Source organism: Tiliqua scincoides, chromosome 5 (genome assembly GCF_035046505.1).
Source record: "Tiliqua scincoides isolate rTilSci1 chromosome 5, rTilSci1.hap2, whole genome shotgun sequence".
NCBI classification, from domain to species: Eukaryota; Metazoa; Chordata; class Lepidosauria; order Squamata; family Scincidae; genus Tiliqua; species Tiliqua scincoides.
Genome location: NC_089825.1, coordinates 3,859,147 through 3,875,887, shown reverse-complemented (window position 1 = coordinate 3,875,887; position 16,741 = coordinate 3,859,147). Strand labels below are relative to the sequence as shown.

At 52.0% G+C, this 16,741-nt stretch overlaps 1 protein-coding gene across 1 annotated transcript; it reads right to left on the bottom strand.

The window, feature by feature from the left end:
• Nucleotides 1–1,456: 1,456 nt before the first annotated feature.
• LOC136651966 (zinc finger protein 398-like) lies at nt 1,457–16,498 on the bottom strand. The gene is made up of 6 exons (XM_066628745.1): nt 16,358–16,498; nt 12,389–12,787; nt 11,087–11,213; nt 10,351–10,455; nt 8,762–8,869; nt 1,457–3,391 (listed from the first exon to the last, which is right to left on the bottom strand). Exons 1-6 carry the CDS (start codon nt 16,379–16,381, stop codon nt 2,487–2,489), a joined length of 1,668 nt encoding a protein of 555 aa, XP_066484842.1. The 5' UTR covers nt 16,382–16,498; the 3' UTR covers nt 1,457–2,486.
• Between the last annotated feature and the right edge of the window lie 243 nt (nt 16,499–16,741).

Genomic DNA, 16,741 nt, shown 5'->3' with positions numbered 1-16,741 from the left:
GCAGCCCGCCGAGGGTCCTCCCGTCCGGAGACCGGCCCCGAAAGAGCCGCTCTCTGGCCGCAGCAGACACGGTGCTCCGCTGACACAGCAGCCCGGTGCGGGGCGGGGCTGCTGCCTCCACGCCTGCAGCAGGCGCAGCAGCACCGCAGGGCCGTCCGGTCCAGCTTCCTGCAACGCGCAGGTGCCTGCAGGAGACCTGCAGCCGGTGCCCTCCCTGCATTCTGGCAGCCCGTTTCCAACCCCAGGAGGCTGCGCACCGCCCTGGCTTGTGACCCTGATGGGCTTTTCCTCCAGAAACTGGTCCAGTCCCCTTTTAAAGGCATCCAGGCCAGATGCCATCACCACAGCCTGACCACACACCGCGCAAAGAAACATTTTCTTCTGTCTGTCCTCACCCTCCCACACTCAGTTTCACTGGATGTCCCCTGGTTCTGGTGTTGTGTGAGAGTGTAATAATTTGTTTTTGTATAATTTTGTATGTCTCAGTCATGCCCCCCCCCCACATCTCTTTTCTGGACTGAAGAGGCCAAACACAGTAGCCTTTCCTAGTAAGGGAGGTGCCCCAGCCCAGTCATCGTTTTGGCTGCTCTCTTCTGCATCTTTTCTAGATCCACTATGTCCCTTTTGAGATGTGATGACCAGCTCACGGCCCTGCTGCAAGATCTGAAGCCTGCAACCATATGGAGTACGACAGGTCCTTTGCCAGCAGCCGCTCAGCCAAGATGGAAGGGGACCCTGAATGTGCTGAATTCACATGAAAGCACCTCCCCCACCCCCTGGGCTGGGCATTCCAGGTACTACTTCAGCTTCGCACAAGTATTGGGACCAGTTTTTAAATAATAAAAGTCGAACAGCGTGGGAGCAAGCATAGAACCCACAGTTCTGACAGCCTCAACTTTCATTGGAAACAAGATTCTAGCCTTTAGGGCTGTACAGCCAGGATTACAGCATGTGGGCAACACTTGCTGAAACCTTAAGAGTCACAGAGGGTGCCAAATAAAGGTTCTAGCTGTTAAGGAGTCCTGTCCTGTCTATCCTGCCTAACAAAAACAGAACAGACAGAATTTACATGGGTTGAAGATTCCAGTTTTTCTTGGTGCAGAGACAGCGACTCCAACTTTCATAATGAGTAGCTGAATGTAGCTCACAGGACAGAGGGTCTTGGGTTTGAACTCTGTCATCTCTGGTTGAAAAGAACCAGGCTGCCGCTGACAGGCAGGAGCCCTCTCTGCCAGAGACTTGGGAGAGTCACTGCCCATTGTGGAACACAGTCCTGAGCTGGATGGACCCAGCTCCTCTGCAGTTTGACCCTGTCTTGGGGATCTAGCCCCGAAGCCTTGCCCGTGCCTTAAACAGCAGGAGACAGACCTGTCCAGGAGAGGCTCTCCAGCACCTGCAACCTAGAGGGCCCCAGCCAGGCCTGGTTTTACCACTGACCCAGAGATGAGGCAAGGGCCGAAGAACAGACACACTGTATTGACATCCTTTGCAAAGGTGTTACAAAAACGCAGCCACAGACCAAACACCTGACATCACACAGAAGAAAAGCTGGTTCGTTACAGTCACCTCAGCTGACACTTAGTGCAACAACACTGAAATTCATATACAAGTCAACCAATATTTACAAAGATGTGTTTTAAAAAAATCAACACCAACAACAAGACAACGGGGCAGTTCTCGGATGCCTTGGAGTGTGTGAGAACCGAGGACTGGGAGACAGGCGGCACAACCAGCTGTAACTTCATAAGGTGGAACAACACAACACAAATTCTTGGCATTGTATTAGAACAACCAACTCGTACTGGAGTCTGGCTGCAGCTGCTCGGACTTGTACATGTTACTTGGGAGTGTCACCAAATGCAGTTTCAAAATTAAAAACAAACACATATACTAAGAACTAGTAACTGGAAAAGGATGGTTCTGACTTCAGCTCCATTGAGGTGCTTAGCAGACATAGAGTTCAACTTGCTTCGAGGCAGGATCAGAGAAGGGAGACTGACTGACACACTACATCTGTCACCATCCCAATTCCCAGGCCTGGCTGTATGGTTTGTGGGGTGCCAACCTTGGCCTCCCAGAGGGCTCTCAGCCTCAGTTCCCTGTGGCAACAGTATGAGGCAGACTTTTGAGATTTGGAACCTGTAAGTGCAGGAGACAGAAGCAGTGAATACTCACCACGGGGGAGGGGGGGGCGCAGCTGGCCCCTTTGTTGCCTGAAGAAGGAAGAGCCTCAGGCGTTGAGCCACAAAGGCCCACCCAAATGCAATGTGTGTCCTTTGTAGGCAAAGGAGGACTTGCGTCTTGGCCTCACGCTAAGCCCTCAAACGGGGCAGTTACACCCTAACAGTGCACAACAGGGAACCCCCATACACGCACATGTGCACACACACACAAACACACACCCCCACCGTGCCCTGCTCCGTCTGGGGGCAAACTGGGCCCACTCTTCAGCATGTTGGGTGTGGCCAACCTCTGTGCAACAGCAGCTACGGCTGCTCCTGTTTCAAGCCCCCCATGCCAGGCTGAGTCCCTGGCGCCAAGTGGTGCACTGTTGGGTTACGAGTGTGGATTTTCTGGTGGCAGTTCAGAGACTCCTTGTAGCGGAAGTTTTTCCCGCAGGTGGAACACTGGTAGGGCGTCTCGCCGGTGTGGACTCGCCAGTGCTTAAGGAGATGGTCTCGCCGGATGAAGCTCTTCCCGCACTCGGTGCACTGGTAGGGCCTCTCGCCTGTGTGGATGCGCTGGTGCCGCACTGCCTTCGAGAGGTCGCGGAAGTCCTTGCCACAGTACGTGCAGGTCAGTGGCCCATCGCCCTTCCCTGTGTGGAGCTTCTGGTGGAGGAGCAGGCTCACTTCCAGCTTGAAGCTCTCCTTGCACTGGGTGCAGGTATACGGCCTCTCCACCATGTGATTGCCTGGACGTTTCCCGGCACTGGGCTTGAGGTTGGAGCCTCGCTGGGGTTCGGGACGCTTTGAGGGTCTGGAGCGTGCCGGGGTTGGAGCACGCTGAAGAGCAACTGGACTGGGCTTTGGCTTCAGGCCTCCTCCAGTGTCCAGGGTAGGGTAGTTTCCGCCTCCCCCGTGGCTCTTCTGGTGGGCAGAGAAGAGCTGCTTGTCCAGGAAGCCTTCCCCACATTCGCAGCAGATGTAAGGGCCAGTGTGCACTTCCACAGCCAGCACAGAGGAGTCATCTTTCTGAACATCTGCCACACAGCGGTTAGATCTTCTCAGGCTGCTGCTCCCCGAAGGCTTTTTCGGTGCCGCAGTGGAGAACGGCTGGCTCTCACAGAGCAATTCCTCTCCTGGGCCCTGGAAAACCTCTGTCCACTTTCGAGGAAACATGCCAGGGAGCTCTAAGCTTTCAGGGTCTTCCTCCAAGAGCTGTGGAGCATCTGGTAAAACAAGGAATGCAGGCAAGTTGGTTGCAATCTCAGAAAACACTCCTGGCCAACCCACACATGACACCATCTTCCACGAAGCCCCCATCTGGCTCACTAAAGCTCCCTGGACTGGCTGCAGCTCTTGCCTTGTCACTGGATGTGCTGCCAGGGACTGGATAAAGAACTAAGGGCTCCCTCCCCACTGAGCTCCAGACCCTCCCAGGCACATCTCAGGGGGTGGGACTGGCAGAGCAGAACTCCACCAGATCCAGTACCCCACGACTGGTCTTCTGGCCCAACATGGGGCTGCTTTACTCTGCACCAGCTATATACTCTGTGCTGTCAAACATGAGTAGCCTCATTGCGGGGGCCCCGCCCTTACCCAGGGGAAGGGGACAAATATTCCTTTTCCTCCAAGGAACCACCAGCAGCTGCCTGGCAGCCACTTCATACAGTGGCAGCCACTTCGGCACCACTGCTCCTCTCTGGACACTGGGCAGCTCAGGATTGATTGGGCTGCCTGACTCTTGACAAATCCAAGGTCCCTTGAACTCTTAAATTAGTGTTATGGTTCTTTTGACCCTGAACATTTACTGGACATGAAGATGACGTATAATGCAGATTCTATAAGGGGCGCCCTGGAACGGACAAGTATCAAAGACACTGGGAAGAACTCTGCCCACTGAATCCCCAGCTTCACACAAAATATCAGGCATTTTTATACCATGAGTCTAGCATATTTTTAATTCGAAAAGTTTATTCCAGCTTTATCTTTATAAAATAGATTCACACAGGTAGGATCTCTTTATTTATGATTCCGCATCCATGGATTTGTCTCACTGCAGATGCTGAACCCCCAGATCGCCCCCCCTGCAGACCTCTCAGATGCAACTGATAACCTCCCAGACGTGACTGGGACAAGGTTTCTGAGGCTCCAAGAGACTCCTGCCCAGACAGACTGCCGCCTGGAGCCTTTTATGATGACTTTTGATAAACCAGAAGTTTTAGTCAACACAACTGTTGCTTGTGGCCTCTCCAAAGTTCAGAATGGCTCCAGTTGCATTTGGAGCAAAGGTGGGCTCCAAATACCACAGATTTCTTATCTGTGGTTTTCAGTCTCCGCGGGGAGTCCAGGAATATTTTCAATGCTCATTCGGATTCCTGATGTGCGTTTTGTAGATGCTTGTGTCTGCAGGCAAGAACAATGGGATGGCAGGAGAGAGAGAGTGCGAGAGAACATACTGATGGGGAAGGGATGCAGAGACACCCTTCTTCCAGCACGGTTCCCAGCTCTGGTTTGAGGCAGCTTTCAGAAGAGGGCAACAGTTTACCTGTTGCTGCTCATTGTTAGTTGCTTTTTGTACTTTTTGTGTTAGTTCAGACATAGCTAGTGTCAGTGTTTTGCAGCTGTCTATTTTATTGCTGCACTTGATAGTCACCACAAACATCATGACAGAAATAGTTTTAATAAATACAAAACAAATCTCCATGACCATAAGAACATAAGAACAGCCACACTGGTTCAGGCCATAGGCCCATCTAGTCCAGCTTCCTGTATCTCACAGCGGCCCACCAAATGCCCCAGAGAGCACACCAGATAACAAGAGACCTCATCCTGGTGCCCTCCCTTGCATCTGGCATTCTGACATAACCCATTTCTAAAATCAGGAGGTTGCGCATACACATCATGGCTTGTACCCCATAATGGATTTTTCCTTCAGAAACTTGTCCAATCCCCTTTTAAATCCTTGGCATCCTGTGGCAAGGAGTTCCACAGACCGACCACACGCTGAGTAAAGAATATTTTCTTTTGTCTGTCCTAACCCGCCCAACACTCAATTTTAATGGATGTCCCCTGGTTCTGGTATTATGTGAGAGTGTAAAGAGCATCTCCCTATCCACTCTGTCCATCCCCTGCATAATTTTGTATGTCTCAATCATGTCCCCCCTCAGGCGTCTCTTTTCTAGGCTGAAGAGGCCCAAATGCCGTAGCCTTTCCTCATAAGGCAGGTGCCCCAGCCCTGTATGCATCTTAGTTGCTCTCTTTTGCACCTTTTCCATTTCCACTATGTCTTTTTTGAGATGCGGCGACCAGAACTGGACACAATACTCCAGGTGTGGCCTTACCATAGATTTGTACAACGGCATTATAATACTAGCAGTTTTGTTCTCAATACCCTTCCTAATGATCCCAAGCATAGAATTGGCCTTCTTCACTGCCACCGCACATTGGGTCGACACTTTCATCGACCTGTCCACCACCCCCCCAAGATCTCTCTCCTGATCTGTCACAGACAGCTCAGAACCCATCAGCCTATATCTAAAGTTTTGATTTTTTGCCCCAATGTGCATGACCTTACACTTACTGACATTGAAGCACATCTGCCATTTTGCTGCCCATTCTGCCAGTCTGGAGAGATCCTTCTGGAGCTCCTCACAATCACTTCTGGTCTTCACCACTCTGAAAAGTTTGGTGTCGTCTGCAAACTTAGCCACTTCACTGCTCAACCCTGTCTCCAGGTCATTTATGAAGAGGTTGAAAAGCACCGGTCCCAGGACAGATCCTTGGGGCACACCGCTTTTCACCTCTCTCCATTGTGAAAATTGCCCATTGACACCCACTCTCTGCTTCCTGGCCTCCAACCAGTTCTCAATCCATGAAAGGACCTGTCCTCTAACTCCCTGACTGTGGAGTTTTTTCAGTAGCCTTTGGTGAGGAACCGTGTCAAACGCCTTCTGAAAGTCCAGATATATAATGTCCACGGGTTCTCCCACATCCACATGCCTGTTGACCTTTTCAAATAATTCTAAATGGTTCGTGAGGCAAGACTTACCCTTACAGAAGCCATGCTGACTCTCCCTCAGCAAGGCCTGTTCATCTATGTGTTTTGAGATTCTATCTTTGATGAGGCATTCCACCATCTTACCCGGTATGGATGTTAGGCTGACCGGCCTATAGTTTCCCGGGTCCCCCCTCTTTCCCTTTTTAAAAATAGGTGTGGCATTTGCTATCCTCCAATCTTCTGGCACCATGGCCGTTTTGAGGGACAAGTTGCATACCTTAGTCAAGAGATCTGCAACTTCATTCTTCAATTCCTTAATAACTCTTGGGTGGATGCCATCAGGGCCCGGTGACTTATTGATCTTTAATTTATCAATGAGGTCTGAAACATCTTCTCTTTCAACCTCTATCTGATTTAACTCCTCGGTCAGGAGGGGCCGTTCGGGCAGCGGTATCTGCCCGAGGTCTTCTGCCGTGAAGACAGATGCAAAGAACTTATTTAATTTCTCTGCCATCTCTAAGTCTCCTTTTATCTCCCCTTTCCCTCCCTCACCATCCAGAGGGCCAACCGCTTCTCTGACGGGTTTCCTGCTTCTAACATATTTGAAGAAGCTTTTCTTATTCCCCTTAATGTTGCTGGCCATGCGTTCCTCATAGTCTCGCTTGGCCTCCCGTATCACCTTCTTACATTTCTTTTGCCACAGTTTATGTTCCTTTTTATTCTCCTCATTAGGGCAAGACTTCCATTTACAAAAGGAAGCTTCCTTGCCCTTCACAGCCTCTCTAACTTGGCTGGTTAGCCATGCGGGCACCCTCCTGGATTTAGTGGAACCCTTCTTTCTTTGCGGTATACACCTCTGCTGGGCCTCTGTTACTGTTGTTTTAAGCAGCCTCCATGCACTCTGGAGAGATTGGACTCTTTTTACTCTCCCTTTCAACCTCCTTCTAACCAGCCTCCTCATTTGGGGGAAGTCTGCCCGTCGGAAGTCAAGGGTTTTTGTTAGAGATTTGCCTGGTATTCTTCCCCCAGCGTGCATGTCAAAACGGATCGCAGCATGATCACTGTTCCCCAATGGCTCAGTGACGTTTACATCTCTAACCAGGTCCTGCATACCACACATCCAGAGTCACCTGTCCTCTGGTGGGCTCCGTGACTAGCTGCTCTAAGCCATAGTCATTCAGCACGTCAAGAAATCCGGTTTCCTTATCGTGACCAGGACACAAATTGACCCAGTCAATATGAGGATAATTGAAGTCCCCCATGATTACAACCCTGTCCCTCCTTGTCACCTCCCTGATCTGTTTCCTCATTTCAAGGTCTCCATCCGATTTCTGGTCTGGAGAACAATAGCACACACCCAGTATTGCATCACTGCACAAGCCTGGTAATTTAACCCACAGAGATTCTACGGTGGAGTCGGACCCACCTTCAATCTCTACTTTGCTGGATTCTATCCCTTCCTTAACATAAACGGCCACCCCACTTCCAACACGCCCCTGCCTGTCCCTCCTGTAGAGTTTATAGCCCGGGATTGCGGTATCCCACTGATTCTCCGCATTCCACCAGGTTTCCATTATGCCCACTATGTCAATATTTTCCCTTGTCACCAGACATTCCAGTTCTCCCACCTTTGCTCGTAAACTTCGGGCATTCGCATAAAAGCATTTGTACACGGAATGCCCCAGGATGCGCTGCTTATTCGCTCCTTTGTCCCCGCATCCTCTCATTATGCCAAACCGTCTATCACATCCCATCACACTACCTTTCCCAATTTCTTCTCCTACCCTGCCTTTGTCTTGTTGTTCTCTAACCTCCCCATCCTCATCCCATAGGGATGAGGAGTCCCGAACCGGATGCCCCTCGGCTCCTGTCGGCCTTCCCCCAGGGATCAGTTTAAAAGCTGCTCTGCCACCTTTTTAATGTTATGCGCCAGCAGTCTGGTTCCATTCTGGTTCAAGTGGAGCCCGTCCCTCTTGTACAGGCCCTGCTTGTCCCAAAACGTTCCCCAGTGTCTAACGAATCTAAACCCCTCCTCCCTACACCACCGTCTCATCCATGCTTTGAGACCCCTGATCTCCGCCTGCCTAGCTGGCCCTGCGCGTGGAACAGGTAGCACTTCAGACCGTACAGACCAGAATCTTGTTTTATAAAAAAGAAAAGCCAAGCTGTTCAAGACCGTGCAAAAACACAGACCAGAGCCCCCAGACTCCAGTTCTCTTTTTCCTTTGCAGATAACTATCAAACTGCTTGCTCTTGGCAAAAGCATTTACTAGATGCCTCCTCCAGACTGGGCCTTGTGTGCCAGATCGGAACAATGAAATGCAGAGGGCTAATGGCCCTAAGAAGACGGAAAGCAGAGCTGCAACCTGCTAGCTCCACAATACTCCTGCAACAGAGGGGCTGGACCAGAGCCCAGGAAGGCTCAAAGGCAGGCTGAGGCAGCACCACTCAGAGGTGCTCACTCCACTAGCCCACCCTGTGCCCCAGCCACACCCTCCATTCCTCCCACATGGGGGGGGGGAATGGTGTGCTCTGCTTCTCGAACCCCAGCATCACAGGAGGCTCTTGGGCTCCTCTAGCCAACCTCTACCCAACTCACCCATCGTGGAGTCGATTTCTCGCTCCTCCAAGTCTTCCATGCTTTTGACAAGGGACATCTCTTCCTGTTCCACCCAGGAGCCATCGTTGAGAGCAGAAATGGGGGAGCCTGTTGCCAGGGGAGGAGAAGAACAGCCAATTCACCACCACACTGCAGCTGGACTTTCCCAGGGACTGACACATCCCAGCCTTAAGCAGTGGCCCTGCCCGCCCACCCACCCCCCAGCTCCTGCCATTGGAGGTCGACTCTGCCTCCTCCAGGAACTCAATTAGGAAGGGCTGCAGAAGCGCTGCGGAAACAGGGCAACACATCCGTTCTGGGTGCAGAACTTCATCTCCAGAACACGCTAGTTTTTCCTTTATTTTAAAAGGTTTCCAGCCCCTGTGGCCCTGCAGGCAGGTGAGGGCAGCATCCAGGGAAGTCACTATGCTACAGTGGAGATTCTAGTGGGCTGCGCCACAGCTGGTGTCTATCTTTCCAATAGTTTGGAAGCTCTTTCCTGCCACGACCCATGGGCTTAGAACTGTGCCTTGTTTTATCCTCACTCCACTGCTGCGAAAGAGTCGCAAAGGTTTGGAGGGAAAGGTTCCGTCTGGTCGGCTCAACCTTTTCTTTTTCTTTTCTTTTTTTTTTGGAAGGCACTGCCTTTCCAAGTGCCACTGTCACCAGGGAACAGGTGACGTGGCCCACATGACTGTCTCCTGAAAAGAAGTGGCTTCTTCACTCTCTGCCACTTCCTGATCTGGGCACTCTTCTTGCTGACTGCACAGTCCTGCCCCACTCCCCACAAGACAAGGCCAGGACAGGACATGCCAGGCCACATCAAGCTGACCTCATGACACTGCAGCCAGGTACCACCTGGCATCCTGCGAAGTACCAGCAGTGAGTGAGCAGCCTGAGGTCATCACTAGCATCATGCTATGCATGTCTGCTCCGGAGTCAGCCCCATGAGGTAAGTGTGGTCAAGGCCACAGCAACAGTGAATGCGATGTCAGGTCACCCTATCAGTCTTTGGTAAGCTAGGCTGCCTCCCCTCTGCATCCTTTGCAATATCTTAATTCCATCCCGACTGTCCACAGAGCAGCTGTTTGGGCTGGCCCCCATCTCAGTGTTAATGGAACGTGAGCATGGGACTGCCTTGGCCCACATCAAGTCTTGGCCCTTCCCTCAGTCTTACATGGGTTCTAAACTTCTCCACAAAGAATCATCCCTGAAACATCAGAGCAAGCTGAAGCTGCCACCAGAGCGCGCTCTCTCTCACACATTCACCCCCTGCCAACTTACATGGTACTAATGCAGCCCCAACTAGAATCCCTTCTGGCACTATTTTCTGTTCCATTTTCTCACTGTCCCAACTGACAGCAGGAGGGAGGGAGGGAGGGAGGGAGGGAAGCAAGCAAATGGCACATCCAGGGGAAGGATCAAAACCCTGAAAGATCCCAGAGGGAACAGCTTCAGAGTACCACTGAGGCTTCAAGAGGTGCCCCGCTGCTATCCAGCATCTCTGGAACGGAACTGGATTTCGGGCGCCCTCTTTACACACACGCGCGCACACACACCCCTCGGTACTGTGGCCTTTTGCTACTTACCCAGGGCGGACTCTCTGAGAGGCTCTCGTTCCTCACCATCCCCCTGGTGCAAGACTTCCCCTTCCTCAAGCCGAGAGAGCAGGTCAGGCTTGGAGATGGCAGCATCTGCACAGGGCAAGAGAGCATTAGCAGCAGGGTCCAGGCTCGGCTTTGCTCTTCTTTCACAGAAACAGAAATAAGAGGTGGCAATCAAGTGACCAGGTCGCATCTCCCCCCTGCCCAGCTCTTCCACCAGGCTCAGGGACAGGATGCCAGCTGGGGAGGCAATAGGCTCTCTTGAGTTTCCCTTAGCTGTCTCCAGGAGTGGGGCTGGCTCACACAACAGGACTCAGGGACTGATCACTCTACCCGGAAGCAGTCAGGAACTTCCTGCCAGGACAGAGACCGCCTGAGTCCTGCATTTGATGCCTACAGACTGGCATATCCCTGGCACCAGACATCTGTGTGACCACCTGCACCAGGATGGCCACAACTCAGACACAGATCTCATGCTTTGCATGCAGAAGGCCCCAGGTTCAGTGGAGCACAAAGAAGATCTTGGAAGGTGATTGCTAGTCAGAGAAGACAAATCTCAACAAGCTGGACCCCTAGCTAGACTCAGTAAAAGCAACGTCTTCTGATCAGGGCCACCGCTCTGCATTGCCGCCTGGATTTTGCAGGGGGAGCAATGAAGTCCCCTAGTGAGCTCTGGTACAGCTGGCATTTACACTCTGAGTTCTCTTCACATGACCCTCACCCATTGAGACCACAGCCTTGTAGTTGCACTTCATGATGTGCCTGTAGAGGTTCTTCTGCCCTTCGTCCAAACTTTTCCATTCTTGTTCAGAGAAACTACAGGAGGCTTCATCAAACAGCAGTGGGACCTGCAATGGCAGCAAACATCTTGAGAAGTCACAACCTGCCTCATCGGCCATCAACTTGGGCCTGACCAGAGAAGAATGGCCTGCTCCACCAGCACTGGTCCCATGTCCCTCCTAGCTGGTACCCATGTCACTCCTGTAGTTGCTCCTATGCACATCTAAGTCAATGTTGTCTCCACCATTGTACCTTATAACCCTTTTTATATTATGCTGAACTAGAGGCCTGCAGCCAAGTTTAGCTGGTGCACAATCCCAGCCCTGCCCACCCACCACCTAGCCATCCAAGCAGCATACCATGGACGACTCACCCCTGAACATGTTGCTTTTAATGGACTGCCCTGGTGTGTGTATGGGGGGGGGGGGGAGAAAGCAAAGCACAAATACTTTGAAATAATAAAACAAAATAATTTATTCAGCAGAAAACCTAAGCAGCCAATCTGGATTTTTGAGAAGTGTCACACACAAATATACTGTACGGTTGGTAACCTCACAAGAAGAGGTAGTGGAGGACCACACATTCAACTGAAATTGGATTCCCTACTCCGCTGGGAAATTCCCTATTCCCTGCTACCCTTTAAAATGGAGAAAAGTAAACTCACTCCATATTGTGAAGAGAGGTGACTGGTGTCATTTTTGTGGGCCAGACGTTTCAGGGGTTGATTGAGAGGAAAATGTTTAAAGCCCCTACTGCTTTGTATTAAAAGTGGGAAACAACCATTTTAAAATACAACTATTAAAACCATATCCATATTAACATCTTAAAGCTAAAATGTCCTCAAAACTATTTAATTTCCAGAGATCTTAGTAAGAAAAGAAGGCCTGAGAATCTCCTCCCTAAACAGCAAACCCTTCAAGATGGCTCCTCATCCTAAAACCAAATAAATGTGGCCAGAGATTTCTAATTATGTGGCTCTGTCACCATTTCCAACCTGCTTCAGCCTTGACTGTCAGAACACCTGAAGACAGACAAGCCTTGGAGGAGGGCTGTCATCTCAAGATCACCAAGCAACTGTGTTAACCCAGGAAGTGATGCAGCAAAAAAAAAGCCCTACTGATCCAGAGAAGAAGAGCGGACAACACAGAAAGCAGGAGTTCCACAATGCCTTTACCAAAGCAACCATCTGTGGGCAAGGAGAAAGCCTTAGCCGGGCTCTGCCTTTATCCCAGCCCCCCCTTACTTTGGGGATCTCTCCTCGGGAGCCTGGAGGAAGCCGGAGGATCCAGAAGTTCCGGTTCTTCAGCAGGTTCTCCATGTTCTCCAGTCTTCTCTGGAGCTGCCCGTACTCCTGGATGAGGGTCCCCAGGGCAGCCCACTTGCTCTCTAGCTGGTTTCCGAACTCAACAGCTGTCTTTTCACAGCCATCCAGCTTCGTCTCGGCCATGCCCATCCTCCCCTCCAGACTCATGAGCTGCGCAGCATACGAGTCCACCTTGCTCTCCACCGCCTGGATTTCAGCCACAACTGTCAAGGACAGCTCCGCGGTCTCAGGAAGCACATCCCCCATGGGTGTTTGCTCAGGAGCACCAAGGGGCTGAGTGGCTGTCATGGGCTGGGGCTCTGTGTCCCACTGAAGGGCCTGTTTGCAAGGAGAAAACGAAAAGTCAGACCCCTAGAGGGCCAGGAAATGAAACCATTCTCCCCACTACAGCCGCCAGTGATGCCTGTACTCCTCAGCGAAAGATCCTTATGAACAACAAGCCAGTTTGAAAAGAGCAAGAGAGAGATACAACGAAACGCAAGCACAGACAGCATTGCACGTGCTGCTGCTGGACATGGAAAACAGACCTGCATAGTGAGCCCTGGAAGACTCTGCCTGATCCTTTAGTTCTCACCCGGCTCTCACAATTTCAAAGCCAGAAAGGTTAGAAACTTAGGATGCTGCATTCCAGGCTGGCTGCAAAATCCTGCCTGTACAGTCCCTGTAGCTGCAAAGTGAGGTCAGTGGGAGAGAAGTCACTAGAGCAGCTCTCCCTACTAAGGACCAACTGGACCCCAAGTGCTGCACTGACTCTGGAAACAACTTGTGAATCTCCAGAGGGCTTACGAAAATCTGGACACACCACTGCAGTTTCAGCTTCACCGCCTCCACCCTGCCAATTTTCAGTTATGGTTATGCTACTCTTCTTTCCACCCAGAAATCCAGGAACAGAGCCCACTGGGGCAATGGAACAGGGAAAGTGTTTTGCAGTCGCTGGATCCGGCCCATGGGCCAGGGTTTGGTGCCTGCTGGACTAGATGACCTCGAAGGAACCTTCCAACTCTAATATTCTATTATTCCAAAACTCAGAGATCATTCCTTAAAATCTGGCCACAAACCGAATGCAACAGATCTGCTGATGGCTCAGTCTTTGGCAGCTGAAAAGAAAGGTCTATCACAGTGATAGGAAGCTCAAAATGCTTTGGTTTTAACACTGTGCACAAGTTCATCCTATTGTGGACCTGGGTGGACAACCTGAGGGCTCTTTCCTTGCTGATCTTAAGACACAAAGCCCAGGCGGCACTCGGCCTCTCCTGTTCCAACACTTTTTTGGTTCTCAATGCCAATTTTGTTCATTCCACTGTTTATTGGAAGCATTTTATTTGTATTAGTTTGGATTATTTTCAAACAACGCAATAATTTGCATGTTGGAGAGGATGAGGTTATTTGTAAGCCATTTGGGAGCACATCCAAATACCCAGTGACGGCAGGACACAAAACCACTCTCCCTAGTTCTCTAATGCTGACACACAACGCCTAACGCTACAAATGCCAGAACTGACAATGCAATACAGGTGCAGCCTGTTTATCTGCAGATTTTACAACTGTGGATCTGGCTCAATGCGGATCCCCTGAACCCTCACTGAGCCAGGCTCAGCTCCACCTGAGCCCTCCGAAGGGGACTAGAGCTGCAAAACGGTTTTTTCAGCTCTTAGAGTCATTCTGAAGCCCACAGAGGCAGTGGGTGGGCACGCACTGTCTTTTTGGGTTTCAGAAAGCCCTCTGGAGGTGGCTCCGGTCCCCTTTGGAGTTCTTAAGGGGGAGACAATCGCAGATTTCATTATCTGCGATTTTCGATATCAGCAGGGGGTCCAAGGATGGATCCTCCACAGATACTGAGGCCCCACCTGTCCTCCAATACTATAAATATGGGTGCTCCTATAAAAGCTCAGAGGGTGGGGGAGGAGATGAAGCACACACAGGCAAGGGCTAATTGTGCACTGTCCCTTCAAAAGCTCAGAGGAGAAAGGAAGAGAGCACAAGGCAAAGGAAGTGAGTGTCAGGAATGCTAATGTCTAGTTCCTCAAAAAGTTGAGGACTTGAATCCAGGAAAACATTTCATGGGAAGACTTAGAACAGAGACCTCCTGTAATCCACATAGTTCCACGTTTCATACAAACATGGAAACTGGTTTATTCAAAGCAGGTTAGATAACAAACCAGGATCTGAAACAACAGTTTTGATCTATTTTGTTTTACCTAATTGTGGTTTGAATAAATCACAGTTCCAACTTTGTATGTAACAATGACCTGTGGTTCAATTCAAAAGCAAAAGCTCTTATTCTCCTCCTCTTGTGTGCAAAGGAGGAGAAGGGAGCCTGTGAATGTACTGCACCCCGAGGTTCATTCCCATACCGAGAAAGCCATGGCTCGTAATTAAATCTGAACCTGGCTATTATTACTTTCTCTGGAGTGCCTCCTGATCACATCTATGGCAAAAATGAAACTAGTGCACAAGCAAATAAATTGTTCAGCACTGAGGGTCACATCAGAATAGACCTATCGAATTTGGAGCCCAGCCCATCCCATCCCAAAGATGCCAAGTGAAAACACGTTGAATAGCACACAAATCCCAGTAGCAGAATGAAAATGAATCAAATCAAAATCCAGCCATTCTGCTGATTTGAGTCAATCCCCCCCCGAAGGCCAGCTCAAATGGGGGATTTGCAGGTATTCCATAAGAACAAAAGAACAGCCCCACTGGATCAGGCCATAGGCCCACCTAGTCCAACTTCCTGTATCTCAAAGTGGCCCACCAAATGCCCCAGGCCCCAAATGCCTCAAGATACTTGAGTTTGGGTGGCCAAACCCAAGCTTGAAACGCCAAACTATTGTCCAAGGGCATGGAGCATCCATCCCACAGCATTTCTACTCAGTAACTGATGAACTCAACTATGACAGTTGTGGGACATAAGCCGCCTTTTTACCTGCTACCTGCCTCAATGCTAAGCGTTCTGCCATCAGATCTGTAAATGCCTCTGCAGCCACAGGGAGTTTAAGCCTTTCTCCCCTCCCCCAAACAAATAAATCTGGGACTTTCAGAATTTTAAGTGCCACAAACGGCCTGTAACAGGGACTGCCCAATTCTGACTCCCAAAGACTCATTTTCCAAACTGAGGAGTCCGGTTATAGTCTTGGCAGTCATCAGCTAACACCTGGAAGGCTTAGGAGTGCAATACCCAACCAGCACCCTCATAAGGACAGCATTTCTTTTCATGGCTACAGGTAGCATTACCAGGCCCCTGCCAAACACCTGAGCATGTGCTTCATTCTGCTCCCACTTGGATGGCACAAGTCAAGACAGGTGGCTGAGAAGCTGGAAAAATTTGGGCAATTAAGAAGGTTTGCAAGGGAAGGGAACAGGGATGCGCAGTGGGTGAGGAGGCAGAGCCTCCCCACTGGAGTCCTGTGGAAAGTGCTGCTGCTGTGGCAGGCATAGGATGGGGAGGCAGGGGAGGCAGAGCCTCCCCGCGAGGGTCCTCCCAAAAGCGCCGCCGCTGTGTGAGGCACTCCAGCACACTCAACTCACACGCGTTGCTGGGGGGGGGGGCCGCGTTGCGCGTGGGTTGAGTGTGCCGGAGTGCCTCACACGGCGGCGGCGCTTTTGGGAGGACCCCGGTGAGCCTCCCCTGGAAGGAGCCCCGCGGGGAGGCTCTGCCTCCCCTACCTCCCCACCGGCCCTGTGACAGCAGGGGCTGCCCCACCGCTAACCCCCCCAGGGCTGAGGCGACCCTTCCTCGGCCGCCCGACGCCCCCGGCAGCAGTGGAGGAGCGCGGCCTGCGCGGGGCCGCTTCTGGGCAGACGCGCCGGGCCCGGCTGAGTGTCGGGCGGAGCCTCCGGGCCCTGCTTCTGCCGCGGCGGTCCCTTCGCGCGGCCTCCGCGTCTCACCTGGGCGGGGCTCCACTCGGCCATGGCCCGTCCGGGGCTGTCGCTGCTCTGCTGGGCGGCGCCGGGCGAGACGGGGCGGCGGCGGCACCGAGCAGGCAGGCAGGCAGCCAGTCAGTCGGGGAGCGAGGCGACGGCAGCCGGGCCGGCCACTTCCAGGAAGCCGCCGCCGCTCCGCCCGCAGCGACCCCTGCCGGCCGGAGGCCGCGCGCCTGCCCGCGGGACGCAGGAGCTGCAGGGCGCCTGGAGCGGTGCGGAGGCGGCTGCGCGGGACCCGCGTCCCCCGAGCGAGCCTGCTGCGCGCGCTGCCTGCGGGGCCCGACTCGGCGGGCCGCGGGAGGCTCTGGCGCAGGTGCTGCGAGCGGCCGTCCCCTCGAGCCGCGCCCG

Bases quoted from the DNA above. Each gene is read 5' to 3' on its own strand.
- LOC136651966 (XM_066628745.1), bottom strand. From the start codon at position 16,381: ATGGCCGAGTGGAGCCCCGCCCAG. The intron at 10,456-11,086 runs GTGAGGGTCATG...TGCCCTGTGCAG, and splicing joins CAAGGCTGTGGTCTCAATGG to ATGCTGCCATCTCCAAGCCT. The intron at 3,392-8,761 runs GTGAGTTGGGTA...TTGTTTTACCAG, and splicing joins AGAAATCGACTCCACGATGG to ATGCTCCACAGCTCTTGGAG.